Raw genomic sequence first — 18,840 nt, forward strand, 5'->3', positions numbered from 1 at the left:
AAGACTTGTTCAAATGTTTGCAGAATTCTTTTGCTGCGATTGGTCTGGCGTCGGTTATGTAACTTGATTACAGGAAACGTCAAGGACAGTTGAACCGCATTTGAATTCAATTTTTGAATCGTTGTTCGTTTTTCAAAAGAACTCGCCTTTGATCGAGAGTTGGCGGAATCCTTGAGAACGATGTAAATCTGTGCATCAACGAACCTCTCTTGCTAAAAAACAAATTGCGTCAGAACTTCGATTTTTATTAGGTCACAAAGCACGCGAAACACGATTTTCTGATAATAACGCGAGCGCTGTTTGTTCTGCAACGGTTTTCAGATAGAAATTAAGAGACAATGCAGTTGCTGAACATAGCATTATAGGTTTAGTTTAGATGTCTATGTACATAGTCTATCAGACACAGACTAAAATTGGCTTTTTGGTTCCCGACAACTAAATTGGTGGCAGTATAGAGCTAAAACTGGAAGAAAATCATTAAAGTCAGTTTGTTTTTAACAAACAAATGACCTTCCAGGCTTAGATATGATTAGCTTGCCGAGCAAGACAACCAAAAATGGATGTTTTTCGTCCAGTTCTGTTTTACTGATCAAGCCTAAAGTGAGGATTATTGTAATAAGTTTAGATTCATTTAGCTGTCAACAAATAAGTTTTATTGATGTTGACGTTTTTTTGCTTTTTCGGAATCTGTCTTTCAAGAGGTAAGCTGTTCCTTCCTATAACTTTGATATCGAATTCTTTGAAGTCTTAGGCTATATAAACAATGGGATTTAACGCTAAGCTGGCCTTCATCACTTGTGATGGCGCTTCTGGTTTATCAGAACTCAGTAACACATCATCTTCTATTTTCTTCAAGGAAATGGGAAACCAGGTGACAAATTTAAAGTTGAAACACCGCTACCACTCAAAACTCGTCGTTATCTCAATGTGACTTAAAAAAGCAGAGTTGTATGCGGCGACAGCTTTAAGATTTACAGGTGTCTCCGTTGAGTGTTTTTCATAATCAACAACTGTTGTTATTTTACACGCATACTCATACCGGCCCGGCTGATTCGTATCACTGACAACTATTTCTCTTGCAACAGCTTGTTTATTGTAATAGAAACGGTTTTAGCTTGCCGGTGTACCGTAGACTAAGTAATATATGCATTTCTTTCTGATAATATCGCGTTTTTAATGAAAATTTGCTGGTTTCAATAGTGTATTCTTCAAGTCATTGTTAGTATTGGTGTTAGTTTACCTCTTATTGAGGCAACTCCAATTTCGAACTTTTGTCACAGGCCAACAATGCGCGTTAAAAATACAACAAAATTCTTCCTATATTGCGTAGTCTCCTATTCATCATAGTGGTATAATGCTTGAACGTTAAACTTTTGTTAAGGAAGTTTTCTGTAATATCTGACTAATTTCACCTCCCTGCAACGCATACCACGTAAAGGCGAAAGAATTTAGGTCATTACCCTGACAAGAGTCCCTTTTCCGGCTGTAAACAAACACTCCGCGCAGTATGCAAGCTGGGTATTTTAGAAAACTGTAGAACAGCAGTTTAACTAAGTTTCCTTTCAAAGCAGCTCTTTTTTGATATCAATGGTTTCCAAAGAGGTATCCTATGAAATATTTTCATTGTCTTTATTGCAGCACATTATAGCAGGCACTCGTTTTTTCTAATTATAGCCACTTTTTGGGAGTCTGTCTCCATGCAATGGTGGCAAAATGCTTTGCTCAATTAAATATTTCCACAGCATATTTCCTGATCTAATTTTGCAATTTATTTATTCCAGCAAATAGATTGCGATTAATATAATCTCTACCCAATGACAATATAACAACTACCAGGTAGTTCAACGCATTTATCAAGTTTAACCAAATGTTATTTAAGGTATCCGCGTATAAGAATATTGATTAAAAGCATTTTGCGTAAACTAAAATTGAAAACCGTCTTACTACTTATTTATTTTTTCTATGCAAAGCCGTCAACTTTTACTTCCAACAATCATCATCGACATTTGTAAATGTTATTAAAGCAGTATTTCATTTAGTATTATAAGTATCATTACTTGTACCTGTATACTATTCGTACAACTTGTAGGCTTGGTTTTAGTGGCCATAAACCAGTGGCCATCACCAAGGTATTACCATTATTGTTTTCATGCAAGTTTTAGACTTTTTTGGCTTCATCGATTCGTTCTCGTTCATTAATCATGCTGCAAGCAACTGGCGCTGTTTATTCTTCAGCACCGCGCTCATGACGAAAGTTATATGATTGACGGATACTACAAAGTGTTGAAATGGCTGACGCAACGCCTGTCGTTAGCAACGCGGCATTGCCATTGTCATAGCTTGGAAATGATATTGCGGGTATAAATAAACTACGTTTAACAAATATACAAACAAACGGAATCCTAAAGTGGTCCTCGTGGGAACTGCGGCATTCATTAAAGCGTTATGAATGAGTTGTCTCAGGAAATTAGTATGATATTGTCCACTGCGCTGCCACTGATGCCACATCTCCCTTGAGAAGAAAACTTGTTTGAAAAGATCTTGAACATTTCACTCTTCAGTCGCTCTTTCTTTTGTTTTTACAAAGTAGAGTTGTACAGCGAAATCTTAACTTTTTCCTGCAAAGTTTGCCCATCTTTCAAAAAAGGTTGATTTCACGGCATATATTATATTTTCGAAATTGTCACACTTCAAGCACTAAATATTGAGCAACTCGATTATACATGTCATCGTCATTTGTCAGACACTGAATTTAAACCATAAAAAGTGAGCTAAAGCACGGAGAATATCGCTTTTGCCATCGTCGGTTGTAATATCGTGAAAATTTCTTTGACATACTCACGCGCTATGCAGTTATCCGTAGCTATTTGATCAGTTGAAACGGAAGCCAATCAATAAAAGTAATATTTAAAATACGTCAACCAAGTATAGGCCAATGTACAGTGCCGTGTTGACGGCGTTGATACATTCCTTTGTTCAGGAGATGGTTCAATGAGTATGTTTTTGCTTGTACAGTATTTTATCAAATGCTCCATCGATCAACGCTACATTTTCGATGATCTATCTAGACACGTATTTCAAGTCCATTTTAGCTGCGTAATATTTCAGCATGTAGGGATCAGTCAGTGACGGATGCTTGGAACAGCTGAATAAATTGTGACAAATTTACCACAAATGCCAGGCAGGAAAAACCTTTGGACAATTGTTATTACTAAAAATAGTAATGATAATGGTAATGGTAATCTAACGGTAATGGTAATCTACACAAGATAAAAAAAGTGTTATTCTCTTCCGGGACCGTAATTGTTCAAGTGAATAATCTTAGCGGTGTATTAGAAGGCATTGTCAATACCTGCAATTTAATATTTAACTGTTCCAATAAAAACGTTAATCAGATTTTTTGGAATTCTGTCACCCCTATAACAATCAAACTGAACGTGACGGTTAAACCCTTTAAAGTATACATTGGGCCATACTGTTTACCTTGTATGTGAAGCGAAATTCTTTGTTATGCTTCAGAGTTAATTACAATTTACATTGAACCCTGATCACTGATGATCAGCAATTTATTTAATCGAGTTTTCTGAATCATAGACTGCAGTCGAATTCTTTGTGCAATTTTCTTTCCTTTTACGCATGTATTTGTGTTGAAAGCTTCGTCTTTTCGACCTGGGACGGGTCAGTTTCAGACGTTATTAGGTTTGATTAACTGTTCTAAACCTCCAAAATATGAAGGAATAACTTATAAGTTACTAAAAATGCAAGTTTGCAAAGGAAAGAACACATACCATAAGTGTGGCATCAAATTGGTTGTAACCGCTTATAGTCAGACGAACGCAGCATAAAAGGATGCTTTAACAATCTTGCCTTTCTATTCATGATTTTATTGAAGTAATTCAAACCTTTTAAAAGTTTGGCAGCTCATCTCGTGAGACGCTTTACCTTCAGATAATAATCTCCTGTTTGGTAAACATTTACAGAATTACCACTCTGTGCAAGACGACTCCGCAGTAACGCCAAGGAATGTGTATGAAGTGCGTGGCAGCAATATGAAAGGCCCCTTTTCAGATAATTTTAGGTGCAGTGAGTGCAAACACAAAGCATTAGGGAAACCACTTCATAATTTCTGCTGAAAATTTTATCACAGATCTTAGAGGCGTTTTAAACTTGGAAATACCTATTCAACTGATACCTTAGAGTTTTTAAAACTTGCATGTTGGTACTCAAAAAGCTTCGAGAATCATTGGTGTGTTTTGACAACTAAACTTGACTCAATTATATTAAAGCAGTTGCGTCATGGTAGTTGATATTTATATTATTAGGCTCTATTTGATTGACAGCAGACGCTGTCATTAGAGCAGAAATTATGGTTGTTGTCCGAATCTAGTCTCGTTTCAGTTTAAAACTTTAAGTAGTCGGCGAATGAAAACTATAATTACAGCGGGATTTTTCATAACAAGTTTACTAGGCGTAAACAATCCTTTCTGACGGGCTGTCATTATTTAATTTGCAATAATTTTCTCAGTGATGTGAAGATCATTTAGGACAAGAAGGTGTCAGAAAACTGTCAGTAGCCTAGATGGCCGACACTAAATCCACTAAATTATACTTAGCGAGTAATTTATGGTCTGAAAATAGATGACAACTTCACCTGTGTAAATCTTTGATTTCCAATAATTGATCAATTATGCATATGGCACCCTCACATGTAGGAGGTGGCTGAATTTCAAGACAAATACTGCACATTCCAAGATTGATTATACAGTATTGTTAAGATAGCACCGGACTGAAAGATAAGGCAAACACTTTCAAATAAGGCTGATGGATTAAACGATTGCCGCTGTCCACCTCGTTTCAAAAAATCTAAGAGATATTTAGCTTGGTTTTAGTGTTCATTTTAAAACTTACGTCGACGAAATATTAACTGAGAACCGCAAGCAAGTAGCAACGGGCTTATAATGCATAAATGCTGCAAGAGCGAAGTACAATTAATGAACTATTCAGTGTGCGTATGGTTGTTGCCACGACGGGTATTGCATGCAATACTTACAATCTAACAGAGTAATGAACGATTAACAATAACTTAAGCAAGTAAGCTGGACTACTGGAGTAAAGATATAGCCTCGATATATATTTCTTCTTCACGTCAGTCAACTGTAAGAGATTACAGATTACAGAGATTCACCGCCTTGCCATTTCAACGTCTATATTGCCTATTGGGAACACGGAGGCTAACTTTTTTGAATGAGTATAATTATTATTATGAGTGTTCGGTGGTAGCACATATTTGATTGAAACGGCGCATTGTTTGATATTGATTCTTTGCAGAATCGATTAATTTTACTTCAAAAATCTTCGTCGGTGTATTCTGTCGTTTTGGAGCGTGGAGTCATTTAGATTGTTTACAATACTTTATTAATCTATGGTGATTAATTTATTGTGAAGTTCTGTACGCAATAAGTAGTTCACGTGAGGTTACTGTTTTTAAATAAAAAGTGTTCGCCAGCTAGTGAGATAACGTCCACGATGTTTGTCGTAAATATTGTTCGGTGGTCTGATACAAAACTACCCATCATCATCACAAAGGAAGAATTTATTTATTCTACATGGGACGAGACAAATTATACTTATAGATATTTGAATTGTCTGGCTCATCATTTCCTAAGTTATGGGCTGGACAGGTCGCTGGCGTCGCTGAACGGCGGCCAGAACGATGTGCCTTCCCATGGTGAAAGTTGACTAATTGACCCGATCCTTTCAAACGCTGAGTGAGACGCAGAGGGTATTTCTTTGGGTCAATTTCGTTTAGGTTAATAGAAATGGCAATAACGTTTCTTGTTGCTCATGACAAATGCTTGCTGGCCGTGATAAACCGGTTCGCCCTCTAAGGCCAAGGGGTTACACTGTTCTTACTTTTAATTACGGGCCCGAGAATTTCGTCAATGCGTAGCGGGCGTACAGGCTGCCGGTAAACCCATGGGAATACCATTTGTAAGCCGATCCTTTTTTCTCTTTTGAGTTTCTTTGCCTTTTTCAAATAACAAATCTTATTCTTTTCGTTTTGTGCGAAATGCTTTTTCAGTCCGCCAAAGAGAACTTAAACATGATGAATAAAAGTATTTCCAACCGCAACTTCAGAAGCACCACATAAATTAAACGGTATCAAGTATACTTGTGCTGAGATGATGATTTGTAACTCTAAACTGAGAATATGGTCATTTTTATAGGAGACTTTGGGTTGGAGTTTCTATCAGTGGCAGTTAGACAAAAATCTTGAAAGATCAATCATTCTGTTTGTCTCTCGTGGCGCGATCGTGTTTTATTTGGTCGGTGCTTTTAATTTGTTGTGAGGGCTTTATCTTATCAAATGTCGTATATGGATAAGAAACCAACAAGCTCCAGAAAAGAAGCAGTTTTTCCCAGCTGCTAGCACTCAGACTAGTGGAGCAGTACAACTGAGCACTTGTTTTTGAAACAAAACATTTTGAAAGAAACGGGTTGTAGGCTACTTTGCACTAAGGTGAGAACTTTCAGCTGCTAATTTAAGGGATTAGGGTCAGAGGAAAGACGTAAGAGTAAGGCTTTGTCTTTTTCAACCTAAGACGATAGAAACTAACATGACTGGAAACGTCTATGACGCCAAGATATATTACTGTATAAAGTGTTTTAAAAAACATGAGCTATCGAATGTGCATGCATCCGTTTTCCGACGTTGATTGAGTTTCACATTGTCTCAAAGTTTGAGAAGATGACTTTGTTTTATTTCTTGTTCTACACCAAGAAAGCTTAGTGACAACCATATCGTAGAAAGTTCCCCGAAAATGTTTATACAAAGGATTATGTAATATCCGTTGTACTTTTAAGAGCACCTGATGACCCATTACTTGAATATATTTTGTCTGGTTGATTTATGAATACAGGGACATACTCGATTTAATTTTTTGAAAAAAAACGCAAGTCTTAATCAGTTTATTCCCTCGAAATGTAAGACCTTTGCCTTGCTGTAGACTAATCAATAAAATCATAAAGTAAGTTTTTAATTTTATCAGCTGATGCAAACTTGCGCCGTTATTCTTGCTACACAAACGGTTAGAAAGAAAACGCAAACTTAATGCCTAAACCTGATTATATTGAACTTCATATTGAGTTGGATGATTAATGACGATAATTGCTTGTCGTCATTAACCGTCGTTTATACCAATTAAATAATTTTTATTTTTCCGAATGTTGACATTGATTTATGGTAATGGACTACTTTCATTTCACCAGTTTTGAGGAAATACTTCCAGCAAAATTCGTTAGTGTTAATGTTGCAAATAATGTTTCTACTTTTTCGTGTATAATTTACCCATTTGTTGACATCTTCCTATCATCTGAAATGCAATTAGAACGGCAGCTGAGTTGAAAGTTAATAGGTAGGCAGATAACGCGAAGCTTTTGATGATGAATGGAAAACGTGAGCGAAACGCGTCGGCAATTATGGTTCTTGTTTACACAAAACAAACCAAATTTGTTAGAACAACTTGTTGGTTACCAGCCAGTGATCTCATGACGATAAGGCTTGATCCTCGATAGTCGTGGAATGCAGATCAAATTTCAGAAAAACAACAATATTTCATTAAAATTGATTCGGATTTCAATGAACTGGGTTAGGGCTGGGTTATTCTGTATACTGAACAACCTTATAAAACTCAAACCTCTTTGTATGTGCGCTACCTTTCACTCAGGTCACTTGGTTTGTGCGCTATGCTCTGTGCCTTTACTCCTTGCACTTGAACCTTTCGGACGTTTGGTTTGGATCCGTTTTAACTTGTTTGCAGTGGTCTGAACCCATGGATGAGCCAGCGTGACGAATTCCCTTGTATAAGTGAAAATATATCATGATGTGATCATGCAACCGGCTATCTCAGACGCATGGCTTTTTCATCGTGGACTTGATTTATACAAACAGTTTGTTCATTGCAGCATGTCCCAAGAAATAAGAACTTGCCGAGTATAAATATTTTTCGAATTAGTTACCTTAGTAGTGTTAAACTTAGCTTTCGCCTGATATAACTTGAGGTCGGGTTTGTTATGGGCTAACTAGATATGTTTTAAGCACGTTGGTTAGCGTCCATGAAACCCCAAAAGTAGTTATTGTTGTGAAAACAGCGGTGTAGTGCCGGTAATTTCCAACAATACGTTTCTTTGTGAAAAGCTTTGGCAAAGGTTATGACACTCGCGTGTGTATTGTTTTGTAAGATTAGTTGTAAGTTGCCTAAAGCAGTTCCGGATTTCTTTTGCACGTCGTTCCATTTCGACAAAGTTAATGCACGCGTGGCAAGTGCGTTACGTGTCCGGACGAAAGAGCTTGTTGGAAAAAAGAAGCGCCACCTATTGAACGATGAACCGGCAGATGATAATATATAATCGTTGTCCTCTCCTACCTATACAGTATCTGGTTTACAATCATAAAACAGACATGGGTGATATGAAGGAAATGGCTTGAGAACGTAACAGGCGGCGAGAAAAGTTAGTTTGTTTAAACGAGTCACGGTTATGCGATCACGTATCATTGTTTTGCAGATAAGACGTATCATTATTTATTACATATAGGCTACACGTACGCTGTGTAAGTGTCTATATTGTTCTGCTCGATTTACGGTGAAAGAAAACTAACTAAAGTGAAACATGGAAAAGAAGAAAAGAGGAAACTCTGAAACCTGTGGTGAGTCGGTGACCATGTAATTTAAGTTCAAGAATGTGATCCTAATCGCTAACTTGTTTCCGAGTCGTTGAGCAAAGAGTACTAATTAAGCTTAACAAGCTTGCTGAGTTTGTCAATAAACAGTTTTGCTCGCGGACTGGTTATGAACAACGTTCTTTCGTAGATTTCCAGGGTACAAGCAATAATCTTTTTATAGTAAAATCACTCTTTGAACACTCAGCAGTAAAAGTTACTAAGAAAAAATATGGTGTCAAAAATCTACAAAGAGTATAGACATAAATAAGACATAAAATGCTGCCAGATGTACAATTTTTACGATTGTTGTCTTTTGACGCAATTCTTTTTCTGTGAAGCTGTTTTATTGGACTCAACGACCGAAAGTCGCATGGACCAGGGGTCTATCAAAAAATGCCTTTACGTTGTTTCCTTGGCTTTTATGATGAACTATGCCGCCTATGGAGGTGAGTCCAGCTTATTACGTGAAAATGGGAATGTCCCTGTATTGACAATGATGTCATGAAAAGTTTGATATAATTCATTTGCGTTACAACATAACAAAGTAATCGATATATACGTAGGCACGTTGTATGACGATGTCATTTTCTATTTTACTAAGATAATCCGAAGACTTATGTCAAATAAATAGGAGTGTTGTGTTCGTTGCTATACGACGAAGCGTGGCGTAGGTGAATGATGCACAATAGGTATGGCGCCAAGGCAGGTTACAATAAGCTGATTACATGTTGTTGTTGGGTGTTTAAACATCAAAAGCAAGTTAGATATATTCGAACACAAATACTAAGTACAGTATATGTTCGTGGTGTACGTGCTGTGATTCGGGAATTGTTATGCAATATATTTGCGTAATTCCAGGCTTAAAACGAAGTCGTCATAAGACCAATATAGGAAAGAACAAAACTGAAGCAGGGCTATGTCAGATTGTATATGTTGCAATGTGAAGCATTTTACAGAGCATGGCTAAAACCGAAAATTTAAGCCTCGAAAAAAATGTATTTTAAATATATGATTGACACATATACAAATAAAAGTAATACTTGAAAACGTCGTTTCACACAATTCGTTTGCAAATGGGCCGCAGGTTTGTTAAACCTTTTTATATTTTGAAGCACACTTATCATTTCACACTTCTCACACATTCTTTTCCTTCGTATAGGTTTGATCGGCCTGCAAAGCAGCATGAACATAGAGGAAGGCCTCGGGACCGGTGGACTGGTTGCGATTTACGGGGTATCGGCGCTTTCGACGATTTTTTTTGTCCCATTTCTTGTCGATTTCATGGGGGCAAAGACCGCGATTATCGCAGGTGAACTCGGAATCATCGTCTACACTTTCGCAAACTACTACCCCAGTACGTAGGATACAAGTGTTTTTAAACTGTTGTTTCAACTTGTTTGGAAAGACTAAATTGTTTTCTCTACTGACTTTTCATACAGCAAAGTTTACCTGACATTTGTGATGAAACAATATAAAAAAAGGCGGTTAATTTCTTTGAAAACTCTAATAACTCTATAGGATGGTACACAATTATTCCCGCCGCATTTGTTCATGGTACGACGGAAAGCGCTTCGTGGGCAGGAGCGGGCGTCTACATCACTTATCTCGGAGAAAAGTTTTGGGAGAATAAAAAAGAACCAGGTAGCAAGAAAGAATCTCACGTCTATTACTTCATCAGCGTCTTCTACATCTTTGTTTACTTGTCTCAAGTAAGTTATTCCATTTCTAATGCACGCTACGCTGTTTAAAACATGCTTTAGAACACGCATCTTAACGCTCACTTGTAATAAGACAAGAAAAAAGTTTTAACCATACCTCTATGTTCTGTGCCACGCCCAGAGCCGACGGTATCTCTGATCAAAATCGCCACATTAATACTTTATAAGAAAATTAAAACGTGGCTTATGCTGTCAAGCTATTTGTTCTTTGTCTCAATAGCGTTATTTTATTTTCCATGTTATTCGGAGCGTTTTAGTTTAAATTTAAATATCTTTGACGTTTGAAATTAAAGAGAGTAATAATTATTATCAGTTTTTGGTGAAATGATCAACAATTTCCATATAAGTTCTGCGCCATACAGAGAAAGTCGATACTTTATTAGTTTATCAAAATTATTATCGGACAGGATGATAGGGCAAGGCCGACATGACTCTTGTTTTAGGTAATATACATAAATATAGCAATTTTAAATTAAGACGTGGGTAGGACACATGGTGGTCAATATGCATAGTTTTATGTTTTCTCACGCTAGTTTTGCCTATGTATACGCTTTTCTTAGTTTTGATGAATTTAAATTATTTTTTACGAGTTCAGAGTATACTAATATAACCAATATGCTGTTTAAATCATTATTTTGTTATAATTGCGATAAATCACAGTATATACGGTCGACAACGTCTGGTGACGAGAAACCAATAAGCACGAATGTAATTATTTGTTAACTTTACTGTACAGGTGGTTGGAAATTCGTTGGTAAGTGTTGTACTCTCCAGTTTCAAAGACTTCAGTTTAATGGCAAACACGACTTTGCCAGCAAGTGGAAATAGCCTAACTAATTACGGAAACCGAACTTACGGTAACCAGAGCTGGGAAAGCTGTGGGGCACAAGATTGCCAGGTGAGGTTTACAAATTGTGAAGAGGGTTAAAGGAATCGAAAAATTTCAGCAGCTTTTCTTGTTTCGTGAGAGCCTATGACAAAAATCAAAGCGTAAATTACGTCTCGTGCTACTTGTGCTAGACTCTTAGAGTGCGATATTTTAGTAAATTTTCTTGAGTTGTGATTATACAATTTGTAGATCATCTAAAATACTGACGTACAAATCAGTTTCTGCAACAAATACCAGTTTAGATTAATGATATCGTTACTCGTTAGTAATCGCTACTCCTAAAAAGCAGATAACCATGTTTTCTTTTTCAGCTTGACAGAGACCTTAATAAATACCATCCAAATCAAGTTGCTATTTATCTGCTGCTATCACTGTTCATTGTAATGCAAATCGTTTTCACTTCCGTTCACGCTTTTGCTATTCCCCGAATCCCAGCCAAGTTCGACGCTTCAGGAGTTCGTGCGGAAGTGGCGGGGTCAAACCAGGACGACGAAAACGTTGAGTGTCATGATTTTGTTCATAGTAAGGTTAAAACTTAATTATTACCAGGTTATTTGCTCAGAATTGATTATGTTACGTACTGATGTAAGCAACCATGCTTACTTGAACCTATTGCAGTCCTTAAGTACTATAGCACTCTTGTAGGCTGAACAGAAATGTTTTCTACTGTTACAAAATAGCATTATTTGCAAGGTATGCTTAACCTAAACTAAGTATAGTCTAAAAGCCAGCTTTTTGGTATATGTCAGGGTTACCGAAAGAATCCTTCAAAGTTGGCACAGCAATAAAATCCGAACTAAAAGCAACCTGGCGTCACATGGTGTCGCCCTTGCACCTTCTTGTGGCCCCGATTATATTCTCAAACGGGGCATTTATCGCCTTCTCCTTGGCTGAATTTAGCAGGGCTTACGTCTCCTGTACCATCGGTGTAGAACAGGTAACTGAAACGCAATTTGCAGCTCCATATTAAAACGTTTGTTTTAGTTCATTAGGACAATCGGGTTAGGTGTGCACAAATTGAAAGATATAAATTGACGTAGTACATATCGTACAATGCAAAAACTGCACTAATTGATTTCCTATCGTGTTTAAAGATTATTGAGAAATGCTACTGGTTGTCCGTACCAACAAAAGAAAGCTTGGACTTGCTGTTAACGTAGAATTTTTATTGAAGATTTTAAAATACTCAGTCTAACGGCATGATTGTTAACTATAGGTCGGATGGCTTGCCGTCATTTATGGGGCGACCAGCATGTTAATCTCATTGCTTTCGGCGAATCTGATGCCGATTTTTGGCAGAAACGTCATCTTTGTTGTGTTCTTTATTCTAAACGTGACGACACTAACGATGTCGTTACTCTGGAAACCCTCGCCTGACACCTTGTGGATGCTCTATTTGCTTGCCGCTTGTCTGGGGTCTTGCGACGGCACCCTTACCAATGCTTTGCAAGGTTTGTTGCATATCTTTATCATCTGCTATAAATACTTAATAAGAAACCGTGAAGGAGGCATGCCTATTGCCTATACATATATACATCTTGCTAAAAATTATATCTACTTATTCAACTTTAACCTGCAAGTAAACTCAAACTGCTCAAACAACTGCTTCTTTGTTAGAAATAAGCACAGGGTTTGTTTTTAGTTACAATTTTCAAGCTTTCTACTGAACGAAAAATTAGGCTTATTTGTGGTGTAATTTATAAGCAGAATGTAAGCACAATGAATGAAACAAAAACATTTGCTCGAGAAGAGAGAACACGGGAATTGATAAAAGTGAAATAATTAACTAATTAATTTCATCTTTTAGGAATGCTGGCAATGTATTTCGAAGACCGACTTGGCATTGCATTTAGCGTCAAAAACTTTGCTTTTAACCTGGGAGTTGTCGTTGGAACCGGTTATAGCACCATGGTCTGTGTTTACGTGAAGATTTATTTATTATATGGTTTACTACTGCTTAGTACACTTTGTTATATTTTCGCCGAAATTCGGTTCCGACGAAGAAAACGTTCACCTGAGAGGAATTTAGATGCGACCAACTCGTTGGATGGAAATTGAAAACTATGTGCGCTGGATCACAGTACAGAAAATATCACTACCCAAAATTATGCTGCTAGGTAGGCTTGACCTGCCTAATTTTGTTAATTGCGAGGCGCTGGCTGGAAGCACGCAGGTAGTACAACGAAAAAGAGTACACAAAATTTCAGCTGCTGATCCTCAAAGAACGGGATAATGAAGATAGTATTAGCATCACTCACGTGGTCTTGTTTCGTGTTTACTACTGAATTTCTTACGCAAATTAAAACTCGAATAAAAGAAAATTTGAGCTTTTTTATGTAACAGATATCAAAATTCCTAGAGGTAGCCTGTTGGATGTTTATCACCAACGTTTTTAGCGATTTTAGTTTAATTACGTTTCATTGACACCAAAAAGACGGAAAAGCAACTGAGTGCTCCGTATACAACAGCACGCTTAAAGCACACTCTTGACTTGCCTATAGTACTCGAATCTTCAAGTCCATTTATAAATATGCCAACTTAAATCACAAGTTACTCAATCTAATCAAGTCCTAAACAAAAGGGCAGATAACATCTTGCTATAAAATAAAATGCCTCAATACTTTATAACAATTATAACTCGTTCTTTATCCAAACGAAAGCCCTAACGTATGGATCTAGCGGCGATGGAGAGAGAATTTAACCAAAATCGGCCACATCTTCATCGTCCTCGACCCAAGCACGGCCGACTTACTATACCTAACCTCATCTGTTTTGTCTATCTCATATACGTGGGCTTCTTACGAAAACCACATCACTTGAGGGCCACCACAAATGACCTCATTTGCCCACACACTGTTCTGGCGAAGACCAAACGGGCACGCACACTCACTCAGGGCCACCACAGACGAAGCCACCAAATGCACCTGGTCCATTACTTAACTTTAGTAACTTGTTTTAAACTTCTCACCTACATTCATGGCATAAACAGACTGCACTAACAAAACTGATGTTGACTGATTTAACCAAACGTATGACGACGAAAATGTATATCTTTGCCGCGTTTTAAAAAAGTTTTCATTTGCGAGAACGCAAAAATTTTAAATCTAATAACGCTAAACAAATAAGTGAAATTCCCAAGAGCCCAATTTGGACGTAAATCTTCGTGTAGACACAGAGTGCAGTACTCCACCCAGTGGCCAAAGCGATGCCGAGATTGCTTATTCCGTTCTTTACCCCAAAAGCGATTCCTAAACGATCTTCAAAGTACAGCGCAATCAAACCTGGAAAAAAAGTAAATGCAACAAGAAGTTTGGTGGAAATTGATAAAGCTTTCAAAATTCTCGGTCCAATTATATCAGCGCTTTTCAGCTCCTATAGGTCGCAACCCGAAATGGGATGGTCAAGTGATTTATTTCAGGGGCTGCAAAAGGTTGAAAAGTATTTATAGAGCGATATAGGCCTATCAGGCATGTCAAACTACCCAACATTTGCGGGTCACAGCTTTAATATAAATAAACTCACAAGGACGGCATTACTTTAAAGTGTGCTTGACAGAGGAGTTGGGATTTATATGAAATTCAATACAGCCAAAATATTTGTAAAAAACGTTGAAAACATTAACAAATAAAACTACTTTGTTGCTTTGTTAGATAACCGTAATTAAACTAAGTTTTTGAATAATTGCGTCATGGAGTTTTGACTTAGGCCTAACGGGGTTCTCCATATATAAAACAAAATGTTGATGAAGCAAATTATTTTTCTGATACCTCCATGGGCATCGTTTTGTTTTGATGATGATAATAACGGCGTCTAAAGAAATGATGCAATAATTTGCATGCTTTCTAAAAGTAGGATGTAGTCAACGACTTTTAAAATGACTTTAAATGTAATGTTAGGCAAGAATACGGAAACAGACACGCACTACGATCTTGTGTCGCAGTTGAGTTTCAAGCGGGCGGCATGAGGCCCGCGGGTGGCGAGTTTAACAAACCTGAATAAGATTACCTTGCTGTAAGCTGAGAAACATAACATCGGTAACGCCGTGCATGGATGCGATGAGATAGGTTATCCAAATATTGTCTGGCGTCGGCTGCCATGTCAGGCTGAGTATGTAGACTGCCAAGTTTAATGAACCTGTCAATATTATAAAACCGCGTCTCCCAATGGCAGGAATGATCTTCGTGCCCAGAGCAGACGCTATTGCTCCAGAAATGGCGAGGACAGCTACGGTTATTCCTACCTAACACAGAATAACAACAATTGTATACTGTATATGCTGAATTTTTTACCAACTCTTCCATAAATAACATCATCGGATACCTTCGTGCTATATACAAACGAGTAATTAGCTTGTAACGAGTAATTAACGAGTTTCGAGGTATTTGAATCAAACAATTCCTTAAATCGGATTGCTTGTAGAAAATTTACGGGGCAACAATTGAGCCTATTCTAAATAGGCTAAAAAGTTAGCTTGTTTGAGAAAAAAACTCTCGAACTCGTACTATAGATCAAATTACACGAAGTCAGCTTATGCACGAGAACATATTAAGTGGTAGCGGATAGACAGTTGGCAAGAAACTTCTAGCTTAGAAACACTATACATAGCCTATACTTTTTCTACACCAGCAGTGCATGATATATAGGCTCTGGTGAAATCTGCGACCAAAAATCCGTAGTAAACTCCGTAGTAGAAAAGAAATGGCATCATTAAAAGATGCTTTGGAGAGACAATGTGAAGAAAAATTGCTTTTAGCTGTTTTTGAGCTTTGAAAAGCTTTGAAGTTTTCATTTCCGGCTCCATTAAGTTCGTTTCTGAAATCAAGGGTCAATGTATAAGTTCTGCAACAATTTTTTTTACAATAATTGTAAGTCAAACTCTTTTGTTGAAGCTGAAAATATTTAAGTGGTTTTTGTTGTTTTAAAAAACCTGAACATGGCTCATAAGAACACTTATAGGCTTATAACTCGTATGACTCAGTTAGAAACGCAACTTACTGTAAGATTGTCACATATATCATTAAGTAATAATTAAGTTAACATTTCAACTTTTTTTACCTTTCATTTCAATTGTGTCTTCGTTGTTTTCATGCAGAAGTTGTTTGCCATAGTTTGAAGGTAAATTCGGTAGCGTAAAAAATTGCACAGCCATTGAAGTTATGGACATTGCAACAAACAAGCTTATCAAGACATAAACACCTACAGGGTTCGGATTATATTTATCTAAATCTTCATCGGTGCCATTGTAGGCGTATTTACTCTACAAAATAAAAGTGTATATTGTGAACTGCCAACAGGTTCCGTTTTTAAGCAGTTCAGTTTGCTAGCGCTTAAGTCACACCGCATGATTCACTATATCACAGCCTTATTAGCCCAAATTATTATTATTATTATTAGTTTAATACTGTTTTGTGCTTACTGGACAATCTTTAGCGCCACACTCCGACAACGACGATAGTTTAATGTCACCAGAAGGAGTGGTCGCGTATGCAAAGCTTGACGATATGTACAAGCTGCTATTGGATGTCGTTGAGGTCGGATTTTTTACATTGTTAAACGCATTCAAAACTGCTGCTTGTATACCGGAACCAATAAGCTGAAGAGTAAAGATGATACAATAGTTCAAATATGTACGAATATGTGGTTTTGGTTTTTAATAAGCGTTAACATTTGCAAAAAAGGATAATTTTAATATCTTCCCTTAAGTGGACGCAACTACATTTTTTTAATTTCAATGGCAAACTGACAATCACATCTCTGTTTATTGACTCACGTCGCCCCCAATGACAAAAGCGTTGAACAGGGTGTAAAAGCCATAAGAGTATGACTCCTTCGACTTGTCAGTGGGTGACGCTTGACGCTGTTTCTTCTGCCAACGTCGTTCTCCAAGAATTGTGACATAGACTGATGTCCCTGCCCAAGGAGCGCTTTCGGTCAAACCGTAGAAAATTGCAGCTGGCATGAGAGTGTACCAGCCTGAAATATAAGTTGCAATTAACGTGTACTGGAGATTGTTTTGAAGTGCACACCAGTACATTGTAAGTCCTGTTGTGTGTCACCATATACTTTTACAACGATATGCATTTGCTGTCCAAGTTAATCTAATTTGGTAATAATAACAATGAGTAAATGGCATATACATTAATCGTACACTTGTAACTTCTTACATTTTAAAAATACAGCACTTACTTGGATAAAAATTAGCAGCAATATAAACCAACATAGCAAACTCTCCAAAAATGATGGTATTTTTGGACCCCATAAAATCAACCATATATGGAACAAAAAACACAGCAGATATGGAAGATGTAATGAAAGTAACCATGACACTGGTAGTACCAAGACCTTCTTCAACGTTCATGCTACTTTGCAAGGACAAAACGCCTATAATGTAAGATGTATGTTGAAAACTAACTTTTTTTAATGTTTTAATTTTATTTGTTCTATTTTTTTTGGGCACCCGACCCTTCAACAGTGATCTTTAAAGTAGACAGATTAGAAAAGTATAGGCTTATATACCGACATCGAGCATCGACAAGCGGTAATTTGAATCGGCTTGCAGCAGGTCAAGCAAACAAAAGCCGAACGACCAAAACCTTTCGAAACGATGCATGCTCACGTAAGTGTACTTTGACCAGATTTGGTACAAAAACTATATACCTCATAAATTGAATTGCAAACAGCATACCGGCATAGGCGGCGTAGCATACCATGAAAGTAATGCTGAGTTTGTACAAATTTCTTCTTGTGCTGATGGTTCTTGCATTTACATAAAACGCTTCTGTAAATTCAGCAGTTAATTTTGCTTGCATAAAGTGTGGTCTTATCTTCCAAAACTGTATGAAAGTGCACTAAGTACAAGTGACAATACAACATATTCCATGAAAACTCGGTAAATGTTTCGAAAAAAAGATGGAACTAAAGTTGCCCAAAATCTAAATCTATATGGTTGTCAAATATTCAGTGCTCAATACTAACACAAAGATAATTTATGAAGTTGTTTTACCCACTTTTTTCCTCGTCCATGTTGCTTCTTTTTTTTCCTTCCAGCCTGGCAAATGCAAAACAATAGCTTTTTGCCTAATATTATTCAAAGATGTTTGTTCTTATATAAAACTGTTTTTTACACGTTTTTTTATCGAGTTAATACGTTTCTTTTGATGGACACAGTTTTTAGATAAACTGTAAACGACCTAAGAACTGTGAAAACCTGCTGAGCGTTTCCAACATATCAAACTGCTGACTGACGTATTTCAAAGTATTTTAAAGGTACTCATAGTTGTTTGCTGCCTGCTGCTCAAGAGCAAGCCTATGTGATAGTTTCACCACATCTAGTTAAAGAGTAACAAACAATCAGAAATTGCTTGTCTGTGCGGTATATAGAAGTGTTCTAAAAGTGTCCATTCGAGACAAACAATGCTTGCCCATATGGTAGACAACTCTGCTCACTATCGCAAACAAGAAGTCGAGCAAAAGCCTTTTCGATCATGTTAATCCATGTTTTAGTCAAACAA

General features: G+C 37.1%; 2 protein-coding genes across 2 annotated transcripts; one reads left to right on the plus strand and one right to left on the minus strand.

The window, feature by feature from the left end:
* Positions 1 to 8,569: 8,569 nt before the first annotated feature.
* On the plus strand, positions 8,570 to 13,654 carry LOC143445029 (protein unc-93 homolog A-like). The gene is made up of 9 exons (XM_076943824.1): positions 8,570 to 8,707; positions 9,061 to 9,168; positions 9,882 to 10,076; positions 10,241 to 10,431; positions 11,177 to 11,338; positions 11,641 to 11,851; positions 12,079 to 12,266; positions 12,546 to 12,780; positions 13,137 to 13,654. Exons 1-9 carry the CDS (start codon positions 8,671 to 8,673, stop codon positions 13,385 to 13,387), a joined length of 1,578 nt encoding a protein of 525 aa, XP_076799939.1. The 5' UTR covers positions 8,570 to 8,670; the 3' UTR covers positions 13,388 to 13,654.
* A 598-nt stretch (positions 13,655 to 14,252) lies between these two features.
* LOC143446866 (protein unc-93 homolog A-like) lies at positions 14,253 to 18,628 on the minus strand. The gene is made up of 9 exons (XM_076946712.1): positions 18,337 to 18,628; positions 18,015 to 18,107; positions 17,516 to 17,710; positions 17,100 to 17,302; positions 16,746 to 16,922; positions 16,385 to 16,586; positions 15,942 to 16,141; positions 15,335 to 15,569; positions 14,253 to 14,610 (listed from the first exon to the last, which is right to left on the minus strand). The coding sequence occupies exons 1-9, from the start codon at positions 18,350 to 18,352 to the stop codon at positions 14,405 to 14,407; spliced, it is 1,527 nt and encodes a 508-aa protein (XP_076802827.1). The 5' UTR covers positions 18,353 to 18,628; the 3' UTR covers positions 14,253 to 14,404.
* Between the last annotated feature and the right edge of the window lie 212 nt (positions 18,629 to 18,840).

This window comes from Clavelina lepadiformis, chromosome 2 (assembly GCF_947623445.1).
Source record: "Clavelina lepadiformis chromosome 2, kaClaLepa1.1, whole genome shotgun sequence".
Lineage (NCBI taxonomy): Eukaryota > Metazoa > Chordata > Ascidiacea > Aplousobranchia > Clavelinidae > Clavelina > Clavelina lepadiformis.

Excerpts from the sequence above, each read along its gene's own strand:
- LOC143445029 (XM_076943824.1), top strand. The coding sequence starts at position 8,671 with ATGGAAAAGAAGAAAAGAGGAAACTCTGAAACCTGTG. Across the intron at positions 10,077-10,240 it reads TTTCGCAAACTACTACCCCA|GATGGTACACAATTATTCCC; the intron begins GTACGTAGGATA and ends ATAACTCTATAG. Across the intron at positions 11,852-12,078 it reads GTGTCATGATTTTGTTCATA|GGTTACCGAAAGAATCCTTC; the intron begins GTAAGGTTAAAA and ends GGTATATGTCAG.
- LOC143446866 (XM_076946712.1), bottom strand. Across the intron at positions 16,923-17,099 it reads CTTTTGTCATTGGGGGCGAC|CTTATTGGTTCCGGTATACA; the intron begins GTGAGTCAATAA and ends TTTACTCTTCAG. Across the intron at positions 15,570-15,941 it reads GCACTGCTGGTGTAGAAAAA|GTAGGAATAACCGTAGCTGT; the intron begins GTATAGGCTATG and ends ATTCTGTGTTAG.